We start from the raw sequence: 21,572 nt of genomic DNA on the forward strand, positions 1-21,572 counted from the left end.
GACTTGCTCAGGGTCACACAATGAGTCAGTGGCTGAGGTGGGATTTGAACCGGGGACCTCCTGGTTACAAGCCCTTTTCTTAAACCACTGGACCACACAGCCTCCTTCCTTTCTTTCTATCTATCTATCTATCTATGTAAACCAGGGCAGGTTTTGCACAGTGAAGACGTGTCTGTTTTGTGTTGGTGTTAAACCAGGCTTCCTGTACCTGGAGTCGGAGCAGGTAATCCACAGTGCAGATGATGATGTTGATCGTGGTGGTGTTACCTGTCTGAGTCCTCAGGTAGTTCTGGAAATCTGAAGGGAGAAAAATGAACATCTCATTCATAAAGGAATTCCAAGGCTTAAGGGCTGTATCTTGCAAAAGGAACTTGTTTTGATTCACCATTAACTAACTCTTACTCCCTATATAATTCTAATGCGCGGTTAACTGCAGCATACTTGTGGAATAACGGCATTTCTGCATGGCGTGTTATTATTATTATTAATGGAACTCCCGAGTCAGTGACGTTGTTTATTAATTTACCTGTGTTTGTCTGAAATAATCATTGCAGTACATTGAAATGATATATATATATATATCTATATATCTATATATAATCTCAGGAGAGCCTCACCGTTGTTGTGTCCCTCACAGAGCAGCTGCAGCAATCTGAAGAGGTCGCAAGTGAATTCATCGTCTGCCATCACCTTCTCACCTGCACAGAGAGGGAGGGTGTGTGTTATACACGGGGCAGAAGGGAGAGATTCAGGGGGTGAGGGCCCAAGGGAGGAGGAGAGCACAAAACCAGCTTCTCTCCTCTCCCCGTTGCCCCTCGGTGTTAGTGTTAGTGAGAGACAGAGACAGCTCCCGCAGCGCCACCCAGAACATGCGTGCACTGCTTGTCTGCAATACCGCTGCAAGCTCCTGAGCCAACACACACACACACTGCTGCACAAGCCACACAGTCCACACAGCTCCCTCCCAGGATCATCCAGAACTGTTAAACACTCCCTCCCAGGATCATCCAGAACTGTACAACACTCCCTCCCAGGATCATCCAGAACTGAACAACACTCCCTCCCAGGATCATCCAGAACTGAACAACACTCTCTCCCAGGATCATCCAGAACTGTACAACACTCCCTCCCAGGATCATCCAGAACTGTACAACACTCCCTCCCAGGATCATCCAGAACTGTACAACACTCCCTCCCAGGATCATCCAGAACTGTCAAACACTCCCTCCCAGGATCATCCAGAACTGTACAACACTCCCTCCCAGGATCATCCAGAACTGTACAACACTCCCTCCCAGGATCATCCAGAACTGTACAACACTCCCTCCCAGGATCATCCTGAAGTGTACAACACTCCCTCCCAGGATCATCCAGAACTGTACAACACTCCCTCCCAGGATCATCCAGAACTGGTAAACACTCTCTCCCAGGATCATCCAGAACTGGTAAACACTCTTTCTCAATGACTGACGTTTCCACTAGAAGTCTTTCTCAATGACTGACGTTTCCACTAGAAGTCTTTCTCAATGACTGACGTTTCCACTAGAAGTCTCTCTCAATGACCGACGTTTCCACTAGAAGTCTCTCTCAATGACCGACGTTTCCACTAGAAGTCTCTCTCAATGACCGACGTTTCCACTAGAAGTCTCTCTCAATGACCGACGTTTCCACTAGAAGTCTCTCTCAATGACCGACGTTTCCACTAGAAGTCTCTCTCAATGACTGACGTTTCCACTAGAAGTCTCTCTCAATGACCGACGTTTCCACTAGAAGTCTTTCTCAATGACTGACGTTTCCACTAGAAGTCTTTCTCAATGTCTTCAATATATAAACGTATGTAAAAATAATGTGATATCTTGTAACAATTGTAAGTCGCCCTAAATAAGGGCATCTGCTAATAAATAAATAAATAAATACATAAATAAACAAACACTAAAAGAAACTTTATAAGGGGCTCCCGAGTGGCACATCCAGTAAAGGCACTCTGCCCAGAGTGCAGGATGTGCCCTAAGGATGCCAACTGTGGACGGGAGTTCCCAGGGGCGACCCCCCCCCCCCCCAAAAAAAAAAAAACGTTATAAATTCAACAACAAACGTTTTGACTAGAAATCTTTTTAAATGTTCTTTTTCCAGTTTCCAGTTTAAAATCCAATCTGCAGACACATGGCACAGAAGTCGAAGATCTCTTGTGCTGTATGAATCACTTTGTTGTGTAATCTGTATTATTTCAGCATCCTCCAGCTTTCCCTCTCACTATAATATATTCACAGCATTCAGCATTTATGGATTGTCTTGTTGTTACTGCATCTTGTAAAGCGCTTTGTGATGGTGGTCCACTATGAAAGGCGCTATATAAAATAAAAATTGATTGATTGATTGATTCATGTTCACCCTGCATGTTTTTTTTTTCTGTGCAGCTATGGCCAAAAGTTTTGCACCACCTAGAATTTTAGGATTGAAACAATTAAAAAAAAAACATATAAACATAATTTAGATATTCTATTTAAAATCATGTAATCAAAGAAACTACAAAATGATGTCGCAAAAAGTCTACCGGAATCCGTAACAGCAGTGCAGTATTTCACGTTAGATTTCGAAACGTCACATTTTTCAATTTTTGTCAGTTTTTCGTGAAGTAGATGGGAAAACTACAAAGCAGTATGTAATTCAATATGTTAACGTAGCATTATTCAGCAGGTTTCATTCGACTTTATGAAGCAAAATTAGTTCATTCTTAGTTCTGACATCCCATGATCCTAACTGGGACTGACAGAGACAGACAGACAGACAGACGAATAGACAGACAGATGAACAGACAAAGCCCAGATTGATCTCAGCTCTGCTGCTGATGCAAATGAACCAGTCTAGGTTCAGCCTGCTTTCGACTCAGTCCCAATGGTAGATGGAAACATGTCTATACAAAACAAGACAAGGTGAAGCCTTCTATTCTGAAACATAGAGCTCACTCTCTAGTTATTGCAGAGCAGTTTTTTAATCCATCTGTCAGGCTGAACAAAGCACAGCAAAACAGCAATAGTTTACCTAGAACAAATGAACAAGATAGTTAATTCTCCACTAACAAAAGAGGAGGTTGGTTTCACAGGTTCAGTCCCCCCCCCCCCCCAAAAGAGAAGGTTGGTTTCATATCTGGATTTCCGAGTTCAGCCAACTACCTGAAACCAACTTCGATAGGGGGGTGGGGTGGGGTGGGGTCTAGGATAAATGAGTGGTGCCATAACTCAAATTGAATACCGAGTACATCCCCCCTCACAGGAGCCAGCGACTGCTGGTAAACCTTTGCCTGCTGTTCACAGGAATAAAACCCAGCAGTTTAAAAAAATCTAAAATTTAAAAAAGACGAGAACGAAAGAGCAAAGAGGGTGTTTGTGTGCGTTAGTGTCCAGCAGTCACGGTGTGCAGTGAGTGAGGAGAGGGTGGCGGTAGGAGGTCAGGGTAGGGTTAGAAGAATGAAGAATGAGTTGTTAAACTAATGATTCATATCCATGGTAATAGTGCTGGAGAGCTGAGAATGGAGTGCTCTAGACTAGAGCTCATTCTCAGGGTGCTGAGAAGGGGGGCGTTAGCTCTGCATCTCGTACAGTGTCGGACATGATTCAAGTTTACTACAATCACAGTTGGGTCTGGTTTGTGTTTGCACATTTTCAAACTCCTTTACGTTTACACTGTGCTATTTATATGTGTGTATATATATATATATATATATATATATATATATATATATATATATATATATATATATATATATATACATACATACACACACACCACACCTCTCTGTGCTTTACAATGCTTGCCTATGCTTTACCAGACCTCTATGTGCTTTACAATGCTTCCTTGTGCTTTACCAGACCTCTCTGTGCTTTACAATGCTTGCCTATGCTTTACCATACCTCTCTGTGCTTTACAATGCTTGCATATGCTTTACCACACCTCTCTGTGCTTTACAATGCTTCCATATGCTTTACCACACCTCTCTGTGCTTTATAATGCTTGCTTATGCTTTACCACACCTCTCTGTACTTTACAATGCTTCCCTATGCTTTACCAGACCTATCTGTGCTTTACAATGCTTTCCTATACTTTACCAGACCTCTCTGTGCTTTACAATGCTTCCCTATGCTTTAGCAGACCTCTCTGTGCTTTACAATGCTTCCCTATCCTGTACCATGTTTTCACTGTGCTTTATTACACTTTGCTGTGCTTTCACTATAGGACACTTTTTATAAGGGTACGGCTTGCGAAAAAAAAAACGAAACTAATGCCTAACCCAAAATCTGCAGTCCAGGCTTTACTCTGTGGTACGATCTCAAACAATGCACAAGAGCCACAGCAGGAGAGTGAAGCGGCACAAGCATGCAGCACAGATCTGTGAATCCCTCAGGCTGAGTAACAAGAGCGGCCGGTGAGACAGCAGCGCCTCGCGGAAATTCACACTATTTGTGGGAGGAGGATGAGGGAAAAAAACGAGAAGGGTCAAGGGGGCCAATTTGGGAAAGGAGATTTTGGGGAGATACATTTTAAACCTGTAGCAAGATGTTCAAGAAATTGTTTGTAAAAAATAAAAATAAAAATACCGTATTCCTTTGCATGTAAGACACCCTTTTAAAACCATTTTTTTTCTTCTCAAAAATGCACTGGGTCTGAAAGTCCTAGTATAGTGATGTGTGCAAAAAAAAAAAAAAAACAGCAACATGACTGACTGCCGAGACTAACAAAACCGTCACTGCCCGACTTCGAATCATGCACGACATACAGCCAGACATTTTCAAAGAAGCGGGGGTCACGGTCTGGGAGATTTAGCATTATACAACACGCTGTCCCTCTACGCCTGACAGATGCGTTCGTAGCATTTCACTGCAGAACATGGAGTATTCCTCTGTATAAATGGCTCTTGCATGCGTAATTGAGGTTGTATCTTTGTAAATGCATCTTTATTTGATGTTTTATTTTTTCCTCAAATTGAAGGTGGGAAATTTGGGCTGTGGCTCAAATCTCAGGGGGTCTTAAATTCGAAAGAATACGGAAATCAGCCTGTGAGCTTGACAGCTACAGCAGATCTGTGTGTGATTTTGTTTTTTTATTCTCAAACACCACAAAAGGAAGATATTGCCACAAGCTAACAAAGAGAGTGATTACCACTTTCACTCTGCATAACTGTGAAGCAGGAAGGGAGGGAGACGAGGAGGAGAGGAGGAGGAGGGAGATGGACAGAAGGGGAGGGAGGGAGAGGAGGAGAGAAAAAGGAGTATCAAAACAAAACAGCACCAGGATGCGACTCGTGGGAGAATGCAATAACAGTAAACACAATCGTGTCAAAGCAAACTCAGATAAAAATTAAATTGAATTAATTTTTACTGCTGATAGCATTATTATATTATAGGAAATAAAACATCACATTGTTTTCACTGGCAAGGATACAAAGGGATGATACTTGTTGCAGGGCATTACACCGACGTTCCTCAAGAAAGAAGGATATTCCGGAATCCTGGACTAAGGAATTTTAGGATTCTTCAATCTAAACTTAGATTTTTTTTTTTTCATTTTATAATTTAGTGTAGCTATTTACCCCCCAAGTAAATCTGCACAGTAATTTTGCCATGCATTTCCAATGATTATACTAGGCATTTAATATAGTTTACCATGTTTTTAAATATGCTTTACCATCCCTCTCTGTGCTTTACAATGCTTCCCTATGCTTTACCATCCCTCTCTGTGCTTTACAATGCTTCCCTGTGCTTTACCAGACCTCTCTGTGCTTTACAATGCTTCCCTATGCTGTACCAGACCTCTCTGTGCTTTACAATGCTTCCCTGTGCTTTACCAGACCTCTCTGTGCTTTACAATGCTTCCCTATGCTTTACCATACCTCTCTGTGCTTTACAATGCTTCCCTATGCTTTACCAGACCTCTCTGTGCTTTACAATGCATCCCTATGCTTTACCAGACCTCTCTGTGCTTTACAATGCTTCCCTATGCTGTACCAGACCTCTCTGTGCTTTACAATGCTTCCCTGTGCTTTACCAGACCTCTCTGTGCTTTACAATGCTTCCCTATGCTTTACCATACCTCTCTGTGCTTTACAATGCTTCCCTATGCTTTACCATACCTCTCTGTGCTTTACAATGCTTCCCTATGCTGTACCAGACCTCTCTGTGCTTTACAATGCTTCCCTGTGCTTTACCAGACCTCTCTGTGCTTTACAATGCTTCCCTATGCTTTACCATACCTCTCTGTGCTTTACAATGCTTCCCTATGCTTTACCACACATCTCTGTGCTTTACAATGCTTCCCTATGCTGTACCAGACCTCTCTGTGCTTTACAATGCTTCCCTGTGCTTTACCACACATCTCTGTGCTTTACAATGCTTCCCTATGCTGTACCAGACCTCTCTGTGCTTTACAATGCTTCCCTGTGCTTTACCAGACCTCTCTGTGCTTTACAATGCTTCCCTATGCTTTACCATACCTCTCTGTGCTTTACAATGCTTCCCTGTGCTTTACCAGACCTCTCTGTGCTTTACAATGCATCCCTATGCTTTACCAGACCTCTGTGCTTTACAATGCTTCCCTATGCTTTACCAGACCTCTCTGTGCTTTACAATGCTTCCCTATGCTTTACCAGACCTCTCTGTGCTTTACAATGCTTCCCTATGCTTTACCAGACCTCTCCGTGCTTTACAATGCTTCCCTATGCTTTACCACACCTCTCTGTGCTTTATCATGCTTTCACTGTGCTTTATTACACTTGGCTAGGGTTTTACTAGGGGAAACTTATTAGCTGATATACTCTACCTACATACTCTCCCTGTATCATCTCTACAATTTTTTTTTTTTTTAAACCTGATGTATTGAGAAAGTCGGTGGAATGCACTGCTGTGTTAATGAGACAAATTAATGTGGGAAATTAGAGAAAAAAATCACTTAACTTATTTACATTTTCTTGAATTAAATACCTGCTTTTGATTTTAAGTTGAAAAGGTTAAAAACAACACTGCTTCAAGTTACAAAAATGATCAAAAAAAAAAAAAAAAGATTTGAAATGTTTTTAAATACCTGCTTGACATAAGGTATTAAAAATAAATATATAGACATTTATATATTTATATATTATTTTTTAAATACCAACTATCGTATACAAAAAAAAAAACAAAACGGTATTAATTCTGTATTTTCTATTTGATTGAATATGCTAGATAGCTATTTGAATCTGTATTTTGTATTTGAATGAATATGCTGGTTAGCTATTTCATTCTGTATTTAGTATTTGAATGAATATGCTGGTTTCTTTGCTCGGGTGGGGGGGGGTTAATGCCTCTGATGGAATCCAGTAGCGTTCCAGGTTGCTCTGTGGTTTGCTCACTTACCAGTCCCCTCCTCAGTCACCATGCCCAGCCCCTCTGCTTTGTTCTGTCTCTCGAAGGCATTCAGGTCCAGCACGCTGCAAACACACAGGAACACGGTTTCTGCAGCTGCTCCATAGATTACAGCTCCCCAGAACTACACAAAACTGGTCAGCGAGCTGCCAGCCTTTGGAGGAGAAAGGTCACCAACTGCTCATTTTGAACCTCAAAGAGATGCTGCTCATTTTATCAAAGAGATGCTGTTACTTCCAGAGAAAATGAGCCTTTTCTGACCTCTGCCTTGTAGAGATTTGTATAAACCTTGTTTACAGACAGGAGCAGCCATTTCCAGACATCATCATCATCATCATCATCATCATCATCATCGTCATCATCATCATCATCATCATCATCAATCATCATCATAATAATAATACAAATCTAATATAAGATCAGTTCTAAAAATAAAAAACAATATTGTTAAAGTTCTTATTTTCTGTTTCTAAGTTTGTGACCCCATCCTATGAAAAGTCATAAAATATTATAGTAGTAAAACATTTTTTCATTTATTTTTTATTTAAGGTCAATAGAAACCTGTGTTGGGTGAAACAGACCAAAACATAATAGGAGGTATAAGAAGCGGTTAGGGTTAGGGTTAGGGTTCTCTAATGTGTTGAGCGGTGTGGGAGGGACTGATGTTGAAAGGCGCTATATAAGGGTGAGGTTGCTCTGATTGCTCTGAGAAGCTCACCTGCAGGTTTGCATCAGAGCCTGGGTACTCTGGAAAAACCCCACCTCCTTCTTCTCCTTCAGGTAATCAAGCATTTTCTGAGAAAGAGAGAGAGAGAGAGGGGTGGCAGAGAGAGAGAGAGAGAGAGAGAGAGAGAGAGAGAGAGAGAGAGAGGGTACCACAATTATGCTGAATGTATGAATGCCACATATTCAATGTGCCACTGTCTGTCTGTCTGTCTGTCTGTCTGTCTGCATTTCCATTGTCAGTGCTTATGTCTGTCTGTCTGCATTGCCCCTGTAGATGGTTCCAGTGGTAAAGGCAGTGCTGTCCCAGACTGGCTCACCTGCTGCACCTCACAGTTGCCCCCGTTGAGGATGGAGATTCCCAGTTTCAGGGTGGAGGACACCATGGAGCCCGTCTCACCTGAGAGTGGACAAGCATAAAGCGAGACTTGCATTGTTTTTACCATCGATGCATTGTTTTCCAAAACAGCAGATGCATGCAAGACACGGTCACCCAAAGTAATATGACCTCTGTATTTGTGTAGTGGACCAATGGTTTTACTATGCATTTACCATAGTTTACCATAGTCTGACTCTCTGTGCTTTACAATGCTTCCCTATGCTTTACCAGACCTCTCTGTGCTTTACAATGCTTCCCTATGCTTTACCACACCTCTATGTGCTTTACAATGCTTCCCTATGCTTTACCAGACCTCTCTGTGCTTTACAAAGCTTCCCTATGCTGTACCAGACCTCTCTGTGCTTTACAATGCTTCCCTATGCTTTACCAGACCTCTCTGTGCTTTACAATGCTTCCCTATGCTTTACCAGACCTCTCTGTGCTTTACAATGCTCTCACTGTGCTTTACAACACCTGTCCAGTATCAGGGTGACCAGCAGCAGCCCTACCTTTACAGGCACTGATCATCTGCAGGACCATCTCAGCAGCGCCACGATTGTGCAGCCTGGCCTGCTGGTACAGGAGCCGCTGCTTCTCCATCTCCTTCTCCTGCAGAGAGGGGGGGGGGGGGGGGGGGGGGAGGGAAAGAAATAATTACAACAGCCAAGGAACTAGCTTCTGAGCTTGCAAAAAACAACTATGCTCTATCCCCTATCCCCTTCTAAACATTCACAACGATAAATTCATGTTACCATAGTTTACCCTGGTTTGCCATGTTTTTTTTTTAAATATGCTTTACTATGCTTTCACTTGCACCCCCCTCAACCCTTCCACTCCCCACCCCTCTACTCCCTTACTCACCTCAAAGGACATCTCCTCCTCTTCCTCTCCCCCTTCCCCTTCATCCTCCCCGCTGTGGCAGCTCTGAAAATGACACACACATTTTGTTTTTAATTAAATACATTTCTGTAAAGGGACAGGAAAAACTCACAGCTGTAGCAGCCTGGCTTCAAAAAGGCATTCTGCAAAAAATGTTCAAAGTTTTTCAAAGTGGACAAGAAATCATTTTAACGGTATAAAAGTAGGAATAACATGAATCAATACTTATACACACATACATACATACTCACCTTAGCCATGATGTCAGAGTATGCCATGTATAAATAATCTTCATCCAGTTTGCTGCAAAGAGCGAGATCAGTGATGTCATAGCTTAGTGGTGTCACAGCTCACAAAATATATATATATATATATATATATATATATATATATATATACACACCCCCTCATATTTACCCAATTAACCCCCTTTTCCCCTCCTCCCTTACCCTACTCTTCATTTCCTCTACCTCTGCTCCACTCTCTCGTTTCGTTTCGTTTCGTTTCCCCCCCTCCCCCTCCCCCTCTCCCTCTCCCCACTCACCTCTTCTCCGTCAGTGCAGTCCTGCTGAAGTGCAGGATGAGCTGATGAAGGGGGTCAGGCTTCTTCTCAGTGGGTTCCTCTTCCTCTTCCTCTTCCTCACCAGATTTCTGTCCATCACAAAAAACAAAAACACTTAGACCTGTCTACCTGTGACACGACCCCTCCCTCCCAGTCCCTCCTCAGCTCTAACCACTAGAGCCACACTGCTTCCCTCCCTCCCAGTCCCTCCTCAGCTCCACTAGAGCCACACTGCCTCCCTCCCTCCCAGTCCCTCCTCAGCTCCACTAGAGCCACACTGCCTCCCTCCCTCCCAGTCCCTCCTCAGCTCCACTAGTGCCACACTGCTTCCCTCCCTCCCAGTCCCTCCTCGGCTCCACTAGAGCCACACTGCTTCCCTCCCTCCCAGTCCCTCCTCAGCTCCACTAGAGCCACACTGCTTCCCTCCCTCCCAGTCCCTCCTCAGCTCTAACCACTACAGCCACACTGCTTCCCTCCCTCCCAGTCCCTCCTTGTATCAAACCACTCTAAATCAGAAAACATTAATAAAAGATGAAACTCTCCAATTTCACATGTGCACAGTGGTCTATGATTAGTACGGCTGTGTTTGCAGACTACAGTTATTTAGTACAGGGAGGTGAGGAGTCCAGGGTCTAAACTAAGTGGGTGGGGGGAGTGAAAACAGGGTTTGGGACAGTTGAGACCACTCTCTCCAGAGGACAGGGGACATTAACCCATCGTGTCTTTTCAAAGTATCACCCGCTCAACAGTGCTGAATTTAGAAATACATCAAACGAAACTTAATGAATTCAATGACAAACATTTCAAAACAGTGGACCATGGCAGGCAGACTTTACTGCTCCCCTGAATCTCAAACATCTTTGTTAGGCATTGCTTGTCTCAGAAACTTCTACGACAAACTAACGGAGTTCTCTCTACCTTGGCAGAGAGTGGGGAGGGTACAGAATGGGTTACCAAGGGCTAACAAGCCACGTTGCTGATGCTGAAATCGCTGGGATCCTTTAAGACCCAACTTGACAAAGTTCTGAGATCATGTCTTTTAACTCAGACAAGCCTTGCTGCTGTGCCCATTCCTGCGTTTCACAACTCCCCTCAAAAAAACAAAAAAAAAACCGACTGAAACGATCAGGAGCCTTTCATGTTAAATAGGGGTGTGATGATACTTGTACTCTTTAATCGCCACTGAGTATTAATGTATCGCGATTAAGTTCTGCACTGTGTTTCTTCTGTGTTTTAAAAGCGGTTTGAAAGCTCATTTTCCAGTGTTAGCTCAGCCCCAGGACTGGGTGCTGCAGGGACTAGCGCTGACCCTAAAGTGATTTAGTCTGTCGTCTAGGTCGGGAACTTACTGCCAGGTCGTTGATCATTCTGTCCTCAAACGAGTAGCCCTCCGTCCCAATCCAAGAGCGCTTGAAGCCGTCGAAGAACATGTTAGAAGCTCTGTGCCTGGGGAGGGTGAGGGGGAACAGGGGGGAAGGTGAGACGAGGGGGGGAGGGGGGAGCAGGGAGGTGGGAGGAGGGAGAGGCTCAAAACCAGTTAAGACCAGTTAAAATGTAGAGAGGCTGGGTTACAGTCCAGAGCTAGCAGTTATTATTTCCTGTTAGTGAGAGGAAGTACTGCAAAAAGATCAAATAAATAAAGAATGGCTTTGTACAATTTCACTCTCTCTGATTGGTCAGGAGACTGAAGGCTGCAGTCATTCCTGGATTCTTAGAAAAGTAGAATGAGGAGGTGGGGTAAGGAGGCGGGGCAATGGATGGGGCTGACCAATCAGGATGCACTAATTGTACACAGAATGATGTCGCCAGCGGGGTTAAGCAGCGATTGGCCCCGTCAGGACATGAACTAAGGGCTCGAAATTTGTCTCCTCAAAGGACTTTGTCAGCCAGTTCAGTCGGTAACAGTCCAGGTAGAAATAGCTACACTTGGCTCTACAAGAGGGAGCAGAACAGTGGGTGGGCAGCTCACCGTCTTCGGAACATTTAAAGAGATTACCAGGGCTGGAAATAAAGACTCCTATTGCACAGCAGTGTTGTCCATTCCAGGTTTTAATACGAGCTTGATAAGCCACAGTGTGTATAGGCAACAAGCTCAGGTGGGTCAGATTTTAAACTTGGAGTGAAACCAGGAATGGGTCAAACTGCTGTGCAACGGGAGTCTTATTAACATCCCTGCCAACAACAATACATTTGTATTGTTAGATGTTGCTGACAAGTTGTACATGCGTTTGACAAGTTGATATGTATTGCTCAATAAAGTCTATGTCGTACTGGAAAAGGAATTGGAACTGGGAATTGATTTGAAAATTGGAAATGGAATTGGAATTGAAAAAAAGGAATTGACCCCCAACCCTGCAAGGAATCCCATAATGCAAAGTCAGTTCTCAATGCTAATCTCGATGCACACTCCAGTGGGTGCTGCAGTGAGCTGGGATGTTTGAGAAGGACATGAGTCTCTGTGTTTCTCATCCTTACCTCCTGTTGTGTCCTGACAAAAGTTTTAAAAAAGAAATGTAATGATAAAATTATACAGTGTATGAATGAAGGAGATTTACAATGCACTGACTGCACTTTACAATGGGTTTAATCAAAGCAGTAAACTTTGAGAAGGGGCTGGTTCACTCTCCTCTCTGTGCTCTACACTTTGAGAAGGGGCTGGTTCACTCTCCTCTCTGTGCTCTACACTTTGAGAAGGGGCTGGTTCACTCCCCTCTCTGTGCTTCACTACACTTTGAGAAGGGGCTGGTTCACTCTCCTCTCTGTGCTCTACACTTTGAGAAGGGGCTGGTTCACTCCCCTCTCTGTGCTTCACTACACTTTGAGAAGGGGCTGGTTCATTATCTTCTCTGTGCTTCACTACACTTTGAGAAGGGGCTGGTTCATTATCTTCTCTGTGCTTCACTACACTTTGAGAAGGGGCTGGTTCATTATCTTCTCTGTGCTTCACTACACTTTGAGAAGGGGCTGGTTCACTCCCCTCTCTGTGCTTCACTACACTTTGAGAAGGGGCTGGTTCACTCCCCTCTCTGTGCTTCACTACACTTTGAGAAGGGGCTGGTTCATTCTCTTCTCTGTGCTTCACTACACTTTGAGAAGGGGCTGGTTCACTCCCCTCTCTGTGCTTCACTACACTTTGAGAAGGGGCTGGTTCATTCTCTTCTCTGTGCTTCACTACACTTTGAGAAGGGGCTGGTTGATGATCTCCTCTCCTCTGTGCTGTGCTTTCTCATGGGGATGCAGAGGCAGTGAATGAGACGGGGTACCTGGGCAGGTTGTAGAGCGGGGTCATTCTGAAGCACGCCACCACTGCGCGGCGCCGCTGCTTGGACAGCAGCTTGTGCCAGTCTGCCTTCTTCGACTTGAAGGGGTGCTCCGTCTAGGGAACAGGGGTGTGGGGAGGGGGAGGGGACACAGCGTTAACTAACTGACAGCCCATTCCAGGTTTTGCTACGAGGCTGAGTAGCCACAGTGTGTAGAGGTAACAAGCTCTGGTGTGTCTTATTAAACTTGTAGTGAAAGCAGGAATGGATCACACTGTCTAGGAAAAGGGGGATGAGGAGTGGGGCACAAGATACAATGTTAACTAAAAGACAGGCATTTTTAAAAAATATATTATTTGTAAGACTTGTGATCCAACCGCTTTTTCATAGTGTAATGGATGTTGATTGGTCAGGTACAGTATATGTGTGTATGGCTGGGTACAGTATATAGTTTTCTGTTTGAACAATCACGTTAATTACAACAGCAAGGACAGCAGTAGTATAGACGCTCTGCCGTGTCTAGAGGTATCATTGCAATACCTGTGTAGTTCTGTATTACTAATAATCTTTCAATGCTAATCTTTAAATAATGTAGGCTTAATAAATCTGTTTGATTGAAGTCACTGTTGTCAAGTATTATTAAGAACATGGATTAAGTAAGGTAAATAGATCATTTGAATAGAATTGCTTATACAATCTTTACAGGGACAGTAGTAATAACAGTAGTAGCAGCTGCTGCTGCTGCTGCAGGCGACTCACCACCTCAATGTGATAGAGCACTGCGGACACCTCCTGGACTCTCTTCACCACTTTCTGAGGATCCTCAGAGTCCTCTGCCTTCCCAGACAGCTCCTTATAAAGAGCCATCTGCCAGCGAATGGAGGAGTTCTCAACCTGGGGAGCGGATGGAGAGAGAAAGAGCGAGGGGGAGGGGGTTAGTGTCTCTTTAAAGTTTTCACAGAGTTTGAAGTTTGAGGTTTAGTCTCTGGCTGCTCACCTTGCCCTGCAGGTGCATGTTATTGGTCAGGAACTCCCTCACCTCCTCGTCAGTGTCTTTCTGTCGGACAGAAATAAAGGGAAAGAGGACATAATAATAATCACATGTCTGTGAGTATAGGACTTGGATTAAAAGACAATAATACTAATAATAATTACAATAATAACAACAGGGAAGGAAATAAGGTTCCTATTGCACAGCCTGATTTTCCCATGAGTTTAATATGACACACCTGAGCTTGTTACCTTTATACTGTGGCTAGTAAAACTGGAATAGGGGAAACTGCTATGCAATAGAAGTCTTAATCCCATCCTAGTAAAAAGACACTGGAGCGTGGGAGGTACCTTTACATGTAATAATAATAATAATAATAATAATAATAATAATAATAATAACAATAACAGGAAAGGAAATAAGACTCCTATTGCATAGCCTGGTTTTATGATGAGTCTAATAAGACACATGGTTCGAAGTAAAACCTGGAATGTGTGAAGCTGCTGTGCAATGGGAGTCCTATTCCCTTTCCTGGTCCCAGCTCTGGACAGGTAGACACACTGACCAGCGAGTAGCGCAGCTTGGCCAGGTTGATGAGCTCCTGGTCGGCTGGAGAGCACATGTTCAGTCCGATGGGCAACATCTTCTTGAGCGAGGCCACGATGAGGGACGTCTGCACAGAATAGCGGTCCCCACGCCGCTGCTTCTTGGTACGCTCCTGGTCAGAGCCTCCAGACTGCAACGGAAGAGGGGAAGGGGTGGAGACAAGGGGGTGAGGAGATACCAAGAGGAGTGGGGAGAGAGGTGGGACAAGGGGGTCAGAAGATACCAAGAGGAGTGGGGAGAGGGGGGTTGGACAAGGTGGTGAGGAGATACCAAGAGGAGTGGGGAGAGGGGGGTGAAGACAAGGGGGTTAGGAGATACCAAGAGGAGTGGGGAGGGGGGGCAGTTTCACTTTTAAATTATGTAGGGGTTACCAGCTTTCTGAAAAATGGATCTGTTAACTATCATTACTTCTTCTTGTTTGAAATCACTTTGGATATCACATTATTTAGCAGACGGTTACCTACAAGATAGATACTACTGGCATACAGCACTTCCTATCACTGTTAGAATCATTAACCTTTATTCAGGGGTTCATCTCCATGTGGTAAGAGGGTGGGGAACACAACATAAAACAGTCCAATAAACAGTAAGGCAGTCGGCAAGCATTTCCACTCCACTAACAAGATAATCCTTTAAAAAAAATTGACAAGCACAGTTCAGCTCCTGTATTAGCAAGCTATTAGAATACCATGGAGCTGAAAAAGAATCCTGTAGGTAAAGTTCAGCAGGATCCTTTAGTCTAAAAAAACAAAAAACACACACGCAACCAATATGAAGTTAGTAGTCTAACGTGACATTCGAGAGAAGCATTTATATATGAGATATAGCAGACCCTAATACTGATGCGATCCAGCCCTCTGAAATGTCTTTATAATATATAGCACTAGACCCTGATATTGATGCGATCCAGCCCTCTGAAATGTCTTTATAATATACAGCACTAGACCCCGATATTGATGCGATCCAGCCCTCTGAAATGTCTTTATAATATACAGCACTAGACCCTGATATTGATGCGATCCAGCCCTCTGAAATGTCTTTATAATATACAGCACTAGACCCTGATATTGATGCGATCCAGCCCTCTGAAATGTCTTTACAATATACAGCACTAGACCCTGATATTGAGGAGAACCAGCCCTCTGAAATGTCTTTATAATATATAGCGCTAGACCCTGATATTGATGCGATCCAGTCCTCTGAAATGTCTTTATAATATATAGCACTAGACCCTGATATTGATGCGATCCAGCTCTCTGAAATGTCTTTATAATATATAGCACTAGACCCGGATATTGATGTGATCCAGCCCTCTGAAATGTCTTTATAATATACAGCACTAGACCCTGATATTGAGGCAGCCACCGACACTTTGAAAAACACATTACAGTTGCAGTGGGGTTTTTAATTATTGTTCAGAAGTCTTCAAACCAGATCTCCCAGCAGGAGTTGCTTAGAGTGTTTCTTCTTCTCCTGTGTGCTTCTGGTAAAGCTTTGAGTGCTTTATAAATCCCTCTTGTGTTGAGCACAGCGTAAGCTGGGGGGGTGTTTGCAATGATATCAAGGTCAGACACCCAAAAGAGTGAGATTTGATTTAAAAAAAAAAAAGCAGGAGTGAGATTTGATTAAAATATTAGGAGCGAGTTCTGTGACATCCCATTAAAATGCATTGCCGTTTTTTCCTTCTTTAAGGGCTGAGGCTGCCCACACTGACGCCAAAAGAGTTCCAAAAATAAGTGAGACTCGACATGATTTGGGGTTGAGTTCAGCTCCTGTTTTGGTGAGGGACTGGAGACATCAGTTAGGGTGTACAGGAAGCGATGGGTATTAAGAGCGCCCCCCTAAATTGGGACTTGGGAGGACCTACTTCACTCCTCCATGAAAGAAAGAACAAAGAAACACACCCAACAAAATCTCACAAACTCCTTCTCTGCATCAAACAGAGTGACCGATAGGAGAGAACACCTGTGCGTTTTTTGGTTTTTTTTTTTTTAATGTCAAATTTATTTGATGTTGATTTGGAACTTCAAAGGTGTTCAATGCCATGGGCCAGTAAAGTGTGAAGAGCATATTCATCAACCCTCAGCACCCCCCCCCCCCCCCAGCCCCAGCCCCCAGCCCCCAGCCCCCAGCCCCCAGCCCCCTCGCTCCGTACACTGGGATTCACTGATTGATTGATAAACAGAAGAACATTATGTTGCCACTCTGCTTTAAGAGGCTTAAAAAAAAATAAAGTGCAAAAAAAAAAAAAAGTTTTATCTATATTGTAAAAATTTCTAACACGTAATAACTAAGCTAATGTTGCTGCGTTTTGTGGATTTTTACACAAAATAGCTTTTTTTCCCTCCTGTATAAGTAAATACTTATATAAATAACTAGAGTAATAAATCAAATATAAAATGCTGAACAGCCCCTTTAAGAAAAAATAAATAAATCGATAATGAAAGAACAGCAGAGCCCAGCAGGAGGCGCTGGTGCTGAGAGGTTGATGAAGAAGCACCAATAAGAGGCGCCGCCATGCTAGCCGCATAGCTGGGTGCAGCATCCAATCACAGCTGGCGTCTCTAACCTGTCCGTTCCCAGCCTAGAATTACACCGAGACCCCACCAATCAGGAGACAAAGAAAAGACATGTGATCAGAGCCAAACACAACACCACTTTGAACATCACCCTCCTGCTTGAGTTGTTCCCATACCTCGCTATTCTTTACAATGCTTTCACTGTGTTTTACACTTTGCTTTTAAATGTGGGCAGCTTTTACAATGGCACTGACTCTTTGAATCACACATCAATCAGGGAATAATTATGAATAACTGGGTTTGTTATTATTTTATCATTCTATTTATTAACAAAAAACAAACGCTATCAGCAGTTTGAATTCTGTTGTTATTGACCTTTTTCGCAGTTACCCAAAATGGAAGTTTAGGGATTCCAGTTTAACGTAGCTATGAAGTAATTTCAGAAGCCCTCCCCTGTTTTGAGAGGGTGGTGATCCAAAGCAAGTAGAGACTGCCCAGCCCTTTAAAGACTGATAAAGTGTACCGAGGAGAATCGGAATAGCACACTTCCACTTGAATACACAACACACAACATCAAATAACATGAAAATACTTTAGAGTTAATAGCAATAATTATACTTCTAAAAAGGGATCTACAAGGTTAATATCCTTACTGTTTTCCTAACATCATTACAGTGTTGGTTAGAAATCAGGGGTAAATGGCGTACAACCCTAACCCCCTCGGCCCCCTCCTCGAATCCCAGCAGTGCCGCTTCCCTCCTCGAACCCCAGTCCACCCCCTCCTCCCCCCTCGAATCCCAGCAGTGCCGCTTCCCTCCTCGAACCCCAGTCCACCCCCTCCTCCCTCCTCGAATCCCAGCAGTGCCGCTTCCCTCCTCGAACCCCAGTCCGCCCCCCTCCTCCCCCCTCGAATCCCAGCAGTGCCGCTTCCCTCCTATAACCCCAGTCCGCCCCCCTCCTCCCCCCTCGAATCCCAGCAGTGCCGCTTCCCTCCTCGAACCCCAGTCCGCCCCCCTCCTCCCCCCTCGAATCCCAGCAGTGCCGCTTCCCTCCTCGAACCCCAGTCCGCCCCCCTCCTCCCCCCTCGAATCCCAGCAGTGCCGCTTCCCTCCTCGAACCCCAGTCCCCCCCCAGCTGCCCTCGAATCCCAGCAGTGCCGCTTCCCTCCTCGAACCCCAGTCCCCCCCAGCTGCCCTCGAATCCCAGCAGTGCCGCTTCCCTCCTCGAACCCCAGTCCCCCCCCAGCTGCCCTCGAATCCCAGCAGTGCCGCTTCCCTCCTCGAACCCCAGTCTGCCCCCCTCCTCCCCCCTCGAACCCCAGCAGTGCCGCTTCCCTCCTCGAACACCAGTCCGCCCCCCTCCTCCCCCCTTGAATCCCAGCAGTGCCGCTTCCCTCCTCGAACCCCAGTCCGCCCACCCTCGAATCCCAGCAGTGCCGCTTCCCTCCTCGAACCCCAGTCCGCCCCCTCCTCCCCCTCGAATCCCAGCAGTGCCGCTTCCCTCCTCGAACCCCAGTCCGCCCCCCTCCTCCCCCCTCGAATCCCAGCAGTGCTGCTTCCCTCCTCGAACCCTAGTCCGCCCCCTCCTCGAATCCCAGCAGTGCCGCTTCCCTACTCGAACCCCAGTCCGCCCCCCTCCTCCCCCCTCGAATCCCAGAAGTGCCGCTTCCCTCCTCAAACCCCAGTCCGCCCCCCTCCTCCCCCCTTGAATCCCAGCAGTGCCGCTTCCCTCCTCGAACCCCAGTCCGCCCCCCTCCTCCCCCCTCGAATCCCAGCAGTGCCGCTTCCCTCCTATAACCCCAGTCCGCCCCCCTCCTCCCCCCTCGAATCCCAGCAGTGCCGCTTCCCTCCTCGAACCCCAGTCCGCCCACCCTCGAATCCCAGCAGTGCCGCTTCCCTCCTCGAACCCCAGTCCGACCCCCTCCTCCCCCCTCGAATCCCAGCAGTGCCGCTTCCCTCCTCGAACCCCAGTCCGCCCCCCTCCTCCCCCCTTGAATCCCAGCAGTGCCGCTTCCCTCCTCGAACCCCAGTCCGCCCCCCTCCTCCCCCCTCGAATCCCAGCAGTGCCGCTTCCCTCCTATAACCCCAGTCCGCCCCCCTCCTCCCCCTCGAATCCCAGCAGTGCCGCTTCCCTCCTCGAACCCCAGTCCGCCCCCCTCCTCCCCCCTTGAATCCCAGCAGTGCCGCTTCCCTCCTCGAACCCCAGTCCGCCCCCCTCCTCCCCCCTCGAATCCCAGCAGTGCCGCTTCCCTCCTATAACCCCAGTCCGCCCCCCTCCTCCCCCCTCGAATCCCAGCAGTGCCGCTTCCCTACTCGAACCCCAGTCCGCCCCCCTCCTCCCCCCTCGAATCCCAGCAGTGCCGCTTCCCTCCTCAAACCCCAGTCCGCCCCCCTCCTCCCCCTTGAATCCCAGCAGTGCCGCTTCCCTCCTCGAACCCCAGTCCGCCCCCCTCCTCCCCCCTCGAATCCCAGCAGTGCCGCTTCCCTCCTATAACCCCAGTCCGCCCCCCCTCCTCCCCCCTCGAATCCCAGCAGTGCCGCTTCCCTCCTCGAACCCCAGTCCGCCCACCCTCGAATCCCAGCAGTGCCGCTTCCCTCCTCGAACCCCAGTCCGACCCCCTCCTCCCCCCTCGAATCCCAGCAGTGCCGCTTCCCTCCTCGAACCCCAGTCCGCCCCCCTCCTCCCCCCTTGAATCCCAGCAGTGCCGCTTCCCTCCTCGAACCCCAGTCCGCCCCCCTCCTCCCCCCTCGAATCCCAGAAGTGCCGCTTCCCTCCTATAACCCCAGTCCGCCCCCCTCCTCCCCCCTCGAATCCCAGCAGTGCCGCTTCCCTCCTCGAACCCCAGTCCGCCCCCCTCCTCCCCCCTTGAATCCCAGCAGTGCCGCTTCCCTCCTCGAACCCCAGTCCGCCCCCCTCCTCCCCCCTCGAATCCCAGCAGTGCCGCTTCCCTCCTATAACCCCAGTCCGCCCCCCTCCTCCCCCCTCGAATCCCAGCAGTGCCGCTTCCCTACTCGAACCCCAGTCCGCCCCCCTCCTCCCCCCTCGAATCCCAGCAGTGCCGCTTCCCTCCTCAAACCCCAGTCCGCCCCCCTCCTCCCCCCTTGAATCCCAGCAGTGCCGCTTCCCTCCTCGAACCCCAGTCCGCCCCCCTCCTCCCCCCTCGAATCCCAGCAGTGCCGCTTCCCTCCTATAACCCCAGTCCGCCCCCTCCTCCCCCCCTCGAATCCCAGCAGTGCCGCTTCCCTCCTCGAACCCCAGTCCGCCCACCCTCGAATCCCAGCAGTGCCGCTTCCCTCCTCGAACCCCAGTCCGACCCCCTCCTCCCCCCTCGAATCCCAGCAGTGCCGCTTCCCTCCTCGAACCCCAGTCCGACCCCCTCCTCCCCCCTCGAATCCCAGCAGTGCCGCTTCCCTCCTCGAACCCCAGTCCGCCCCTCCTCCCCCCTCGAATCCCAGCAGTGCCGCTTCCCTCCTCGAACCCCAGTCCGCCCCTCCTCCCCCCTCGAATCCAGCAGTGCCGCTTCCCTCCTCGAACCCCAGTCCGCCCCTCCTCCCCCCTCGAATCCCAGCAGTGCCGCTTCCCTCCTCGAACCCCAGTCCTCTCACCTTGCTCATCTTGCTCTTGCTGTCGGCTGTCAGAAAGGACATGTTGTTGATCTCATTCATCACCACGAAGTTCTGCTCCTCACGCTTGAAGTTCTGCAGGGGAGGAAAGGGACGAGGGAATCGGTGAAGCAGGTGATCATACGGTACTAAATCACAGGCAATTTGCCCCTCCTTAGTAAAGTAAAATTTGCCTGCAACGGAAAGGACTTCTGCTGGAAGTGTTTGTGCGTCTGTGTGTGAGTGTGTGTGTCTTACAACCATTTCACACCAAACATTCAAACAGCTAACTGCGCAAAAATAAAACTACAAATAAATAATGAACAATGTGGACCTGTTTCATTCTCCCCACTCCCGTTTACAAAGGTAGATACAGAAAACAAGACATCGTACATCCACCCATACTTAAAAACTGAAGGAATGCATAGATAAAGCCTGCACACGCACGTGAGACTTGGACCAGAATATGAAGACCTCTCCCACCATCCTGAAGAGCTCCTCCGCGTCGGGGTCGGGGTAGGTCAGCCACTTTGCCCTGAGAGATGACGGAAAACAAGCAACACCTCAAACTGCAAATACTTTTAAAAGCAAAAAAGTCACAACGGGAAACTTCAAAGAGAGACATCGTGGAGCTGAACGAGACAGCCCTGGTCTAAA

At 46.9% G+C, this 21,572-nt stretch overlaps 1 protein-coding gene across 1 annotated transcript in view; it reads right to left on the reverse strand.

The window, feature by feature from the left end:
- LOC117415496 (ryanodine receptor 1-like) overlaps window positions 1-21,572 on the reverse strand; it is a gene marked incomplete in the record, with an annotated part of 96,898 nt that overhangs the window by 22,497 nt on the left and 52,829 nt on the right. Inside the window, 18 exon segments of the mRNA XM_059026618.1 lie at window positions 209-297; window positions 618-698; window positions 5,158-5,175; window positions 7,386-7,459; window positions 8,113-8,189; window positions 8,438-8,517; window positions 9,006-9,105; window positions 9,358-9,420; window positions 9,627-9,678; window positions 9,920-10,026; window positions 11,287-11,383; window positions 13,201-13,313; window positions 13,957-14,091; window positions 14,195-14,254; window positions 14,754-14,924; window positions 17,364-17,378; window positions 20,919-21,011; window positions 21,363-21,450. Of these exon segments, the coding sequence (XP_058882601.1) occupies window positions 209-297; window positions 618-698; window positions 5,158-5,175; window positions 7,386-7,459; window positions 8,113-8,189; window positions 8,438-8,517; window positions 9,006-9,105; window positions 9,358-9,420; window positions 9,627-9,678; window positions 9,920-10,026; window positions 11,287-11,383; window positions 13,201-13,313; window positions 13,957-14,091; window positions 14,195-14,254; window positions 14,754-14,924; window positions 17,364-17,378; window positions 20,919-21,011; window positions 21,363-21,450 (1,513 nt within the window).

This window comes from Acipenser ruthenus, chromosome 7 (assembly GCF_902713425.1).
Source record: "Acipenser ruthenus chromosome 7, fAciRut3.2 maternal haplotype, whole genome shotgun sequence".
Taxonomy (NCBI): domain Eukaryota; kingdom Metazoa; phylum Chordata; class Actinopteri; order Acipenseriformes; family Acipenseridae; genus Acipenser; species Acipenser ruthenus.